At 40.3% G+C, this 12991-nt stretch overlaps 1 protein-coding gene across 5 annotated transcripts in view; it reads right to left on the bottom strand.

Annotated features, from left to right (window-relative positions):
* LOC121283487 (linker for activation of T-cells family member 2-like) overlaps positions 1–12991 on the bottom strand; it is an 89443-nt gene that overhangs the window by 62134 nt on the left and 14318 nt on the right. For 4 of the 5 annotated variants that reach the window (XM_041198121.1, XM_041198122.1, XM_041198124.1 and 1 more), the window contains exon 2: positions 11043–11141. In XM_041198121.1, coding sequence (XP_041054055.1) covers positions 11043–11139 — 97 coding nt within the window. In that variant the 5' untranslated portion in view covers positions 11140–11141. Of the gene's footprint in view, positions 1–8986; positions 9053–11042; positions 11142–12991 lie in introns of those variants that run through there. The other variant, XM_041198126.1, reaches the window with a different exon arrangement.

Genomic DNA, 12991 nt, shown 5'->3' with positions numbered 1-12991 from the left:
CAGACAGGCAATCAACAGCAAAAGAGAAAAAACAATTGTTGGCAATCAATTAACAACTGGAAATAGATAGCCCCTGAAAGAAACAGACAAGCTGCTATTTTGGTGGAGGCCCTACATTGATTCTAATGAAATAGAATCTATATAGTGGCTTTTACAGCAGTATGTCCTATAAAGCTTTGTGTGTGTTCATGACCATAACGCAGAAGGTCCAGCAGCCAATTTTGCACACAGCAAGATCACACAAACAGCAATGTGATAATGACCAGAAGGTTTTCTTTAATGATGTTGGTTGAGGGATTAATTTTGGCCCACGGCACCTGAAAGAACTCCTCTGCTTTTCTCCAAAGTAGCGTCAGGGGATTTTTAACATTTTTTTTCTTTATTCTTTCATAGGATTTGTTGCCCATCCCTAATTTCCCTTGAACTGAATGGCTTGTTGCATCCTTTCAGTGGGTGTCTAAGAGTCAACCACATTGCTACAGGTCTGGAGTCACATGTGAGCCAGACAGGTCAGGATGGCAGATTTCCTTTCTTAAAGGACATTGGTGAAGCAGATAGGTTTTTATGATAATCAATGATAGCTTCGAGGTCACCATTACTGAGACCAGCTTTCAATTCCAGATTTATTAATTGAATTTAAATTCCACCAGCTGCCATGGTGGGATTTGAACCCTAGATCATTAGCCTGGTGCTCTGGATTACTAGTCCAGTGTCATTACCATTATGCTGCTGTCTCCCCCTCACCTACCTGAGAGAGCAGTGGGGGCCTCGGTCTTAATGTCTCATCCACAAAATGGCACCTCCCCCAGTGCAGCACTCACTCAGTACTTCATGGTGATATCAGCCTAGATCATGTGCTCGTGTCATTTGAGCATGACATGACATTTAGACTCAGAGGTGAGAGAGCTGCCACTGAACCATGACTGACAGTGGAGAGCTCCCAGTGCCCGTGGCACTACATGTCAAATCTCTGTCTCTGGTTTATCCAGTTACCATTACTTCAATGGCTGCACCACAATCACCAGCAACAATTCAAAGCTGTCAAAAAATGTAGCCTTCTCTCATCAGTGGGAGTGTGGAGGGTGGGGAAAGGTAGGGAACAGAAGTAGAAAATGCCAGCACTCTATTATGGTGAAATACTCTCACGCTTTTAGTTACACAGGAAGTAAAGGGCTTGCTCCAGTTGTGGTTAATGCTGTTTAGTGGTCAGTTTAATCTGCTAATCCATTGCGATCTGAGCGCAGCTACCCTTATAAAGGGCACCCCAAACACACTGGACCAACTTTGGAAGTGTGACAGGCCCCTGACGCATCCCATCGCAGAATCCCTCCTTCCCTCGCAAAGCCTGTGGGGCTCGCTCCACCTTTTCTCTTCCTCACTTTATCTGCTGCCTTCATTGTCTACTTTTTGCTTTGAGTTATTGCACCCTGCCCTTCTTTGACCCAGGAATCCTCCACTCCTCTCCAATAATTTTATTTCATTTTAGATTCTTTAGTTTGTTAGAGTACAATATCTTTATCCGACTGAATCTTTTACCACTTCTGTGCTGTTTTAAGACTCATCATGCAGCCACTTTGCATATTTGATAGAAACTGGCCTGTGAGGCAATGAGAACAGGTACAGAGGCCTCATCTACTGTATTCTATTGCACATCCACATTGGTTACTGCTCTCACTCTGCAAGTGCTCCATCCTGATGGCCTGGCACAGGAAGATGCAGTGGTGCTTCTTAAAGTGCTACTGCAATCTTGTTAGGGAGTTCTCAGTACGTCTTCCACTCCTCTCCACTAATTTTATGTCAGCAGGTAAGGAATGGCAAACATTTAAAGAAATATTTCATAATTCTTAACATTACATTGAAAAGTTTAAACTCCATGGAAAATGCAATATATCTGTTGCTAACTAAAGAGGATAAGAGTAATAATAGATTAACAGAAGCTTATGATATCAATAATAATGATATTAATGACAATGGTAATAGATTAAAAGAGGCTTGATATTAATATAATGATACTAATGATAATAATGGTAATAGATTAAAAGGGGCTTGATATTAATATAATGATATTAATGAGAATAATGGGAATAGATTAAAATATGAGGCTTATGACATTGTCAAGTAGTGTAGTAAGCCTGAGGATTGGAAGAGTTTTAGAAAACTGCTGAGGATGCCTAGGAATGAGAAAGAGGGAGAAAGTAGAATGAGAATAAACTGTTTTTATGTTTCTGACCAGTTGCAATATTTCTACAAATATGTAAAAAAGATTGATAAAAGCAAATGTGGGTCCCTTAGAAACTGAGGCAGGAGAAATGGTCATGGGGAATGATGGCAGATATGTTAAACAAATATTTTGTTTTTGTCTTCACATTGGAAGATACATTAAAAAAATCTGAAATAATGGGGAACTAAGGGTCTAATGAGGGCGAGGAACTTAAAGTAACATTGGTAAAGAAAAAATACTGGAGAAATTAATGAAGTTAAAAGTTGAAAAATCCTTTAGACGTATTTTCCAGGGTTCTAAAAGAGGTGGCTGCAGAGATGGTGCACACATTGGCTTTGATCTTCCAAAATTCCCTAGATTTTTGAATAGTCCCAGAGGATTGGAAGTTAGCAAATGTAACACTGCAATTCAAGAAATGGGGGGCCGGGGGGTTGGGGAGGGGTGGGGGGTGTGTGGTTGGGGTGGCGAGAGCAAACAGGAAACGGTAAGCCTGACTGCAGATCTCTGGGGTATGCTGGAATCTGATATTAAGGAAATTATAACAGATCTCTTAGATAATCAAAATATGATTAGCCTAGTTTTATGAAAGGGAAATCATGTTTGATAATCCTATTAGAGTTTATGAGAATGCAACAACAAGCAGGGTAAATAAAGGGGAACCAGTGAATGTAGTATATCTGGATTTTCAAAAGGCATTCAATAAGATGTCACACAAAAGGTTCTTTTTTTGATTCTTTCATGTGGGGATGATTGGCTAGGCCAACATTTCTGACAAGAGAAGGGCTAATGGGGTTGTGAGTAATAAGTCAGCACGGATAGAGGATTAGTTAAAGAGCAGAAAACAGATTAAAAATAAATTGATTATGTTCAAGTCGGCATGATGTCACTAGTAATCAGTGCTGGGGTTTCAGCTATTAACAATCTATTTGGATGACTTAAATGAGGGGACCGAGGTAACGTGTTCAAGTTTGATGCTACAAAACTAGGTGGGAAAATAAGCTGTGAGGAAAAGACAAAAGAATTTGTACGGGAATATAAATAGGTTAAGTGGGCAGGCAATAAAGGTGGCAGATGGACTATATTATTGGGGAAATGAAAGGTTTTTCAATTGGGTAAGTGGAATAGAAAAGCAGAATTATTTTTTTTTAAATGATGAGAAACTATTAAATATTCAAAGAGATTTGCATGCCTTTTGTACATAACACATGGAAAGTTAACGTGCAGGTGCAGCAAGCAATTAAGGCGGCAATAGGTATGTCAATTTTATTGCAAATGGGTTGTAGTACAAGAATAAGGAAATGTTGCTGTAATTGTAAAGGGTTTTCGTAAGGCCTTACCTAGAGTGCTATATGCAGTTTTGGTCTCTATCTAAGAAAGGCTATATTTGCCTTGCAGGTGGTACAGCGAAGATTCACTAAATTGACTCCTGGGATGAGAGGGGTGCCTATGGAGGAGAGACCGAGTAGAATGATCCCATATTCTTTAACGTTTATAAGAATGAGGTGGTCGTCTTAAAAGTTCTGAAGTAGAGTCAGATCGGATTCGAAACGTTAACTTGGTTTCTCTCTCCAAAGATGCTACCAGACCTGAGTTTTTCCAGCACTTTGTTATTATTTCAGATCTCCAGTCAGCTAAAGTCCAAACTGCAAAATCACACCTTCACATAATCATCAATATTTCAGCACAGAAAGAGGCCTTTTGGCCCACTGTGCATCTTTTAACAAAGCAAAGAGAACATCAAGAAGTCAGACAAGAACAAAAGGAGGAATTTGCATCCATACTCAGTCTCTCAGATCCTCATGACATCCCCAAAATGCTTCGTAGTTAATGATGTGCTTTGAAAGCATGGTCACTGATGTAATGTAAGAAATGCAGCAACCAATTGATGCACAGTAAACTCCTACAGATAATAGTATGATGAATGATAAGAATTTCACCCTGGAGATATCTGCTGCATGATAACCTCCTACCATAAGCTCTATGGCATTGGGTGATTTGGAGGGAAGGCCTGAGGCTGTAAATGTGCAAATGGCACCCATATAATGATCAAGGCTGGGCAACAATTAAAAGAATTGCACATCCCTCTCTCAGAACAGTGCAGTTGGCTATATTTGAAAACTTGCTTTGCCCTGGCCTTTCATAGGGTTTCATTAACCTTTAAGATGCACTTAAGTGGGTGTGCCCTTCCTCTGTGGACTGTCTACAAGTTTATTCATGTCAGCAGCCCTTCCAGTCTCGGTGAACTTTTACACAATGCAGATTTAGGAGATCTTTGTTCAACTGAACAAAGAAAGGGGCATGGTAGTTGGTTCTTAGCCAAATGAAAAAAATCGTCCATTATGTTCTCGCTGCCACTTCCAAAATACGAACATATGAATTAGGAGCAGGAGTAGGCCACTTGGCCCCTCGAGCCTTCTCTGCCTTTCAATAAGATCATGGCTGGTGAGAGTCAGCAAGAAGCAGGAACAAGGTAGAAAATGGGAATGGTATAAAAATGGATGGATTAAGTGGGGAAAAGAATCAATTTAATGTTAAAATGTAAACAAAAGAAAGAACTTGGGCTTGAATAGCACTATTCATGTCCTCAAGACATCCCAAAGCGCTTTACAGCCAATTAAGTACTTGTGAAGAGAGAGTACTTTGGTTTGGAGAGGATGTTTCCTCTTATGGGAGAAACTAGAACTAATGGTCACTGTTTAAAAATAGAGAGTTGGCCATTTAAGACAGAGATGAGGAGAAATCTTTTTCTCTTAGAAGGTCATGAGTCTTTGGAACTCTCTTCCTTAAAAGGTGGTGGAAGCAGAGTCTTTGAATACTTTTAAGGCAGAGCTAGATAGATTCTTGATAAGCAATGGGGTGCAATGTTATCGGGGGTAGGCAAGGAGTTGAAGTTACAATCAGATCGGCCATCATCTTATTGAATGGCGGAGCAGGCTCAGGTGCCAAGTGGCCTACTCCTGCTCCTGGTTCGTAAGCTCATTGTGAAGTGTGGTGATGGTTTCTTGCAATTTACATGTTGATAATCAACCTGTATGGCCAGATTATAATTGCACTTTCCTTGGCCATCAAGTTCTGGAATGGGACTCAAACTCAGCTTCTGGCTCAGAGGCAGGGATGCTACCCACTGCACCTCAAGACCAGTTATGAAATGTAATAACTGTTACAATACAGGGGAATGTAGCTGATAAGTTGTGCACAGAAATCTCCCACAACTACCAATGAGATAAATGATCAGATTATCTGTTTTATTGTACTGGTAGTATTTACACAAGGATTACAATGCAGCTACTGAAAACAAAAAACTAGTCAGCTCAGGGAATTTACCTGCACCAGTTGGGAATCTAAAGACACAATTTGAGAGACAATAAAACATATTATACTTCTACAATTATCACATTGGGTGCTTCCAAAGTGCAGCTTCATCCAAATCCCCGATTTCAACTTTAAAGCAACAGTTCTACCTTTAACCTGAAAACCAGTTCCTATCTTGATCATAATTTATTCATCTCTGTTTGCTTAAGATGGATGATAAGATTGGAATTAACCACAGACATGAATTAAAAATACTCTAGGATAAATGTTGCACAAAAAAACTGTGAGTGGAAAGCCCAGAAAGGAAGTCTGCTACACCTCCTCTGTGGAGGCCAAAATTGCAATCTCGCAATGGGAGCGTCACCACCTCCTTTTTCAGTCACCCACCAGCCCAACATGGACATCGATGCTCCTTCATTGTCGCTGGGTCAAAATTCTGGAAGTACCCACCTGACAGCAGTAAAGAGTGCTTTCCATCACATTGAATGCATCTGTGACAAAAGGCAGCTCACCACCAACATCTCAGGAGCAACTAGGGATGGGCAATAAACGCCTCTCTTGCTAGCTTCACCTACATCCTGAGAATGAATTACAAATTTTTTTTTTTATTCATTCATGGGATGTGGGCGTCGCTGGCTAGGCCAGCATTTCTGAACCAGATGGGTTTTTACAACAATCGACAAAGGCTTGATGGTCATCATTAGACTTTTAATTCCAGATTTTTAAAATTCAAATTCCAGCATTTGCTGTGGTGGAATTCAAACCTGGATCCCCAGAACATTATCCTGGGCCTCTGGATTACTAGTCCAGCGACAATACCACTACGCCGTCACCTCATGAAAGAATTTACATTTGTATAGTAACTTTCACAACCTCAAGACATCGCAAACACTCGACCACCTTTGAAATGTAGTCTTTGTTCTACTGCTGGTTGCAGCTACTCCTACCAGATCTGCTGTCAGGTTTGTCATGCTCCTCTGTCTTCTGCCATCCTCACACATCCACTGTAGCTTGGCTGCAACCGCTCTATGATGTCAGTCATTCAACTACACCTAGGTCCACCCCTCTTTCTGCTGGCCTCCACTTTGCCCTCTGGAAGAGATCTCTTTAGCTTTTCAGCTCTGATAAAATGGCGGAAATACTGACATTTTCTTTTCTGGGTGTCTCTTTTTAGAGCTCTTCTTACCCTTGCAATTTCAAACATCTCTTCATTTGTTTTACAGTCTGTATATGGAAATTTTAGCATACATCTTGGTATCCACATTTCAAAGGCCTCTATTTTCTTCCACAGATTTTTACTTATTGTCTCTGCTCTAATGTTCAGAAATGTGGCAACTAATTTGCGAAAAGCAACATCCCAGAGACAGCAATAAGAGCAGGTAATCTGGTTGATAGTGTTGGTTGAGGAATAAGTATTTAGAGAGAGCTCCTTTGCTTTCCTTCAAAAGAGTTTCATGGGATCTTTCAGAGGGCAGCTAGAGCCTTGGGAAAATGTCTGATTCAAAAGACGGCACATCCAGCATTGCAGCAGTCCCTGAGTACTGCATAAAAGCATAAACCTAGATTATACGCTCAAGTCAATGGAGTGAGACTTGAACCAGTAACATCCTGACTCAGAGTGGAGAATGCTATCACTCTGCCATGGCTGACAAACTCTGTCTGTGGGATTGACAGATCACTTTTCCCTAAATGAATGCTTGTTTGCAGCAGGCATTGGTGGTAAGATTGTTGATATTTCAAAACTTGATGAAGATACCAGAGTTAAACAAAAAGAAGCTGCTTTACTAATTTCTCAACTAGGGATAATGTAAAGGATGAAGCATCTTCCACATATGCAGCACCTTTCATGTCCTTAACACTACACAACCAAGGAATTATTTTTTGAACTGTAATTCCTAAAGTAAAGTCGACAAATGCAGCTGCCAATCTGTGCATCGCAATGTCCCATAAACAGCAGTGAGATAAATAAAGACTTGAATTTATATAGCGCCTTTCACAACCTCAGAAAATTTCAAAGTTCTTTACAACCAATCAAGTACTTTGGAATTGTAGTTACTGTTGTATTGTGGGAACAGGGCAGCCAATTTGCACACAGCAAACGCCCACAAACAGCAATGAGATAATGACCTGATAATTTGTTTTTAGTGATATTGACAGAGAGGTAACTATTGGCCAGGACATTGGGGAAAGCTCCCTTGCTCTTCTTTTAATCATGCTACCAGCTCTCTTGCATCCACTTGAACAGATTGACAGGACACCTTGGGTTAACGTACTACCTAAATGGCAACATCTCGGACAACAAAGTGTTCCCTCAATACTGCCTGCTGAAATGTAGGAACTGAAAAGAGGTAGAAATGTGATAGGTTTTACGCTGTTGAGAAAGATGCGAGGGTCATGTAGAACAAAAGGAAGGTCAGGGGTAGGTTAGAAGGCGGGGAGATTAAAAACCAAAGACACCCTGGAACAAAAAGCAAAGGGAGTTGTAATAGTAGTAGTAAAGAAACAAAGCAGTGGAGGTATTAATAGCAGAATAAAAGATCAGCTCTTTCTGAACGCAAAAGCATGAAAACACGATACAAATTGGCACTTGGGGGAAAAAAACCTCTAAATCAAAATGGAGGGCAGAGCTCATGGTTTGAAGTTGTTGAACCCAATGTTGAGTCCAGAAGGCTGTAACGTGTCTAATCAGAAGATGAGGCGCTGCTCCTCCAGCTTGCGTGAAGGAGCATTGTAGAAGGCCAAGGACAGAAATACAAGCACGAGAACAAAATGGTGAATTGAAATGTCAAGTAACCAGAAGGTTGGGGTCATGCTTGCGGACTGAGTGCATGCATTCTACCCAAGCGTCAGTCTTTATCTTTTCATGTTTTGCTTTCAGGCAGAGCTGACATTTATTCTGCTATTAACACCAATTCTGGACCAATGCTTTGTTTCTTTACTACTACCATTACCACTCCCTTTGCCTTTTTTCCATGATATCTTTAGTATTTTAATTCCTTCAGCCTCTAACCTATCCCTGACCTTCCCTTTTGAGCCACCTGCCCTTGCCCCCTCTTCAATAGCATAAAACCCATCACATTTCTGTCTCTGTTCAATCCCGAAAAAGAGTCATACAGACTTGAAATATTAACTGTTTCTCTCTCCACAGATGCTGCCAGAACTGCTGAGTTTTTCCAGCACTTTCTGTTTTTATTTCAGATCTCCAGCATCCAAATATTTAACTTTTATTTCAGATGATTGACAAGCTGCTCATGTTTGTTCTTGTAATTTATAACTGCTTCACCATTTTGAAATGCAAAAGCCTTTATGTATCGCTCCAAAGTAGCATTAAAAAAAATATAGGAGAGCAGGGGCCAGTAATACATCCTAAGCGATAGAGACAGGTACTGTCTCATTATTATTTTTTCAATTAATTATTTCCTCAATAGGTTTCTCAGTTGGTAACAATCTCACCTGAGTAGACAGTTATGGATTCAAGTGCCACTTTACTGACTTTTTTTTATTCATTCATGGGATGTGGACATCGCTGGGCAAGGCTGGCATTTGTTGTCTATCCCTTATTGCCCTTGACAGCAGTTACCACATCGCTGTGGGCCTGGAGTCACATGTAGGCCAGGCTAGGTAAGGATGACAGATTTCCTTCCCTAAAAGGACATTAATGAACCAGATGAGTTTTGACAACAATGGATGACAATTTAATGATTACTGTCATTGAGGCTAGCTTTCAATTCCAGGTTTTTTTTAATTTAAATTCTGCCAGCTGCCCGATTTGAACCCATGTACCCAGGTCAGTTGCCTGGGCCTCTGGATGATTAGTCCAGTGACATTACTACTATGCCAACATCTCCCCTTCCAAACACAAACTCTAGGCTGACATTCAGTGCAGTACAGAAGAACGGATGGAGTGTTGCACTGTCTGAAGTAACATGTTTTGAATGAGCTGTTAAGACAAGGCCCCATCTGTCCTTTCACGAAATATAAAATAACCCGTGGCACTACTTTGAAGATCAGGAGTGTCCTGGCCAATATTTAGCAATTGACAAGACACTAAAGGCAGATTATTTGGTCATTATCATAAAGCTGTATGCAGTAGCTTGCTGTATACAAATTGGCTGCTGCGCTTCCCCCATTACAATAATGCCTACACTTTAAGAAGATACTTCATTGGCTGTAAAGTGCTTTGAGACATTAAGGTCATAAATGGCACTATAGGAATGCAGGCCTTTCTTTAGTACTACACAACAGGATACAGACAAGCCGCAAGCACGTGGGAGACACCTCCATTAACAGCAAGTGCTGAAGGGAGGGAGAATCTACCATTCAAATCATGCACTAACTTTGTAAATGAAGCAACAATTAACTGTGTAGTACTCCAGGGGTTAAACACTGCTGGTTCCTGATATATATCTGAGCCCCCTTCTCCACCAACGTGCTCAAGTTTCATGTCAACTTTCAGCAGTAGAGCCTGAAGTGCCAAGCCTGAGTTTCACAGCAACGTATTTCAAACAACATCCGACACCTGAAAGCGAAGCCAAACTCATTGCCTGCAAAAACTTACTGAAATAGATTGATTCTCAGAACATGTTTGATTATATTGCTGTATTTTGCTGTTGACTAAACCCCAGGAAGATTTCAGAAAAAAATTAGACTGATTACAACAGAGGCGGTTTTATTTCACTTTCCACCTTGCCTTATTTTTAGATCACCCACCTCTCGATTTCGATGACATTTACGACCTTGACCTACAAAACATGGGATTTGAAGAGTGCAGCAGAATCTTACTGCAGAAGAATCATTCACTAGCTTTATATCTGAAACTATTGACTTTTCCAACGTGTACTAAATATGCCTCTAAACAGAAAATTATAAGATGTTTTCTGGAGCTGCTCCAAGTTAGGAACTTTGTGAATCCTTATGCATTTCCTGGATTCTACTTTATATTCTGTGTTACTAATGAACGTTATTATTTTTATAATATTTCATGCTTTAAAAAAATTGCAATGGATGTTTAGTACTTTGAGGGTTTGATCTGGCTAGAACAATTTCAGCTCAAAAATGAAGGAAAAAAAGCAGAAAGAGATGCCAAATGGTTTTCGCTCTATAAACACTATCAACGTTCTCTGCTGCAAAACAATCCTCTAATTATACTTTATAATACTGAGTATGAAAAAGGTACCTAAAGAGCAAAGCAAAGGGATACAAATGGCAGGATGCAGTTTGGTAAGATAGGGGTTGCAGGAAAGAGCAGGTATACCAGAGGGATGAAGAAAAAACAAAGCCAAGTTTATCATCTTCTCATCTGAGCTCTTCATCAACGCAAAAGTGCTGAGCTAGGCTCTATCCCAACTATTGGTGTTTGTGCAGAGAGCAACCATATGGAACAAAATACAGAAAAGAAGCACATTCAGGAAACAAATAAAACCATTCATTGCCTGGGCTTTAGAGATTCTCTCATTTGCACAAAGACCACTACAAGCCTCCATTTGGAGCCAAGAAAATGGCTACTTACTGCGATTTCCAAATAGCCTACACCTGGTACAGAGCATTACAAGGATCCCAAATGGAAGAACGGAGAGAATGCCCCACCACAGCTCCACTTGATTCATTCCTGTACAAGGAGTTCAAAAGAAACACACATTAACATGGCATTGAAGACTAAGACTATTAAACAGCCACAAATTGTTAATCATTTGAATGTAAGTCTGTTCCTACAGTGAGTGCTTCATAAATAAAGACGTAAAGATTTCTAGGTAACAAACCTTTCCCCTCTGTGCCAGGTCATAAGATAATTACAGAGAAGGAAGGTCCTTCAGCCCATCTTAATTCATCCACCCAGGAAGATTCCTCGCCCATTGCAGCATCCAATTGATTCTTAAACGATTCCATGTTTCTCACCTCCACTTCTCTATCTAGGAGTTGATTCCGTATATTAATATCTATGTCAAGAATACATTGGATATAAATGCTGCAATTTTCTTTATTGGTTGAAACTTGTGACCCCCAATTATTTTCTGCATTTATTTTTTTTTTGTTTTACATGCTGTAACTACCTTGCACAATTCTAAAAGATCACCTCTCAGATGTCTCTTATTCAGCTGAAGACCAAGCTTTTTCAGTCTTTCCGCGTTACTCATTCGCCTGACATCAGGCTCTTCTTGTAGCTCTTCTCTTTTTGAGCCGTGACTACTCAGAGAGGAGTCAAGGCTCAAGGTGTGGTCTGACCACAGCCCTTGATCAGGACTTCCTCTGACCTGTATTCTGCATTATAATTGGACATTCTATTTGTTGCTCTGCATTGATTGGACATACTGCGTCTAAGACTTTTAGGCCCTTTTCAGATTCATCTACGGTTATTTCAAAACAATTCATGCAGTTTGTTTTTTTGACTCATCTGAAATGCCACCCACATCCTCATCATCTCTCACAATTCCTTCTCTCTCCAGAGTCATGCCTCATTTTCCATTTATATCCATAGCCTCCCTGTTGATGTATTTCAATTGAAGTTATCCTTTGACTCCTAACGCCCTTCCTTTAACATTGTCTCCGATATTTAAACACTTTACCCTTTCACTGTTGTGAACTTTGTTCTTTTTATGATGTGGTACAATTTCTATGATTTCTTTTTGGGTCATTCATAAACTTTGTGAAAAATGAATCCTAGAAAAAATAATCAAACCATGCTGTAAAACGATAAAAATCACTAGGCCAAAATTCAATTTGAAAAAATTAACGTTTCTGGTGAGTAAGTGATCTGTCACAAAGAAAACTCTATTTCATTTATAAGAGTTTCCAAATCACAACACCAAAATACAGTATCCATGTGTGAGGCTTCCACTTGCCCAATGTGGAGTCCCACTGGGGCCCACCTCACTTATCAAAGTTGAAGGGACAAAGTGCAGGTAAATAGAGCCAAGGCTTGGGGATCAGCACACCATCTGTCTCCTTACATATTCACTCCCTTCAGCACTGGCGCACCATGGCTCCAGTGCTGCGTACCATGAGCAAGATTCACTGCAGCAACTCACCATGGCTTCTTTGACAACACCTCCCAAATCTACCTAGAAGAGTAAAGGCATGGGACACCTGGGAACACCATTACCTCCAAGTTCCCCATTAAAAGTCAGGCAACATCCTGACTTGCTATTATAACACTGTATCTTCATCATTGCTGGATCAAAATCCTGAAACTCACTCCCCATCAGTGGAGTTGACTAAGCCACGCTGACTACAGCAGCTCAAGGTGGCAGCTCACCACCACCTTCTCAAAGCCAACTAGGGCTAGGTAATGAACACCAGCCTTGTTAACAATGATCATGTCACAAGATTAAATTTAAAAACAAATAGGCCACTCACTTAGATGATGGCTGATTTGTACATCAAGCCTGTTTTTTCATATATATTCCATACTCAGGTTTGATTTGAAGCTCTGCACACTTATTTAATTCTATCCATTATTAA

The sequence above is a fragment of the Carcharodon carcharias genome, chromosome 10 (assembly GCF_017639515.1).
Source record: "Carcharodon carcharias isolate sCarCar2 chromosome 10, sCarCar2.pri, whole genome shotgun sequence".
Classification (NCBI taxonomy): Eukaryota; Metazoa; Chordata; class Chondrichthyes; order Lamniformes; family Lamnidae; genus Carcharodon; species Carcharodon carcharias.
Note: the sequence above shows the minus strand (reverse complement) of the source record. Positions and strands in the feature narration are given on the sequence as shown.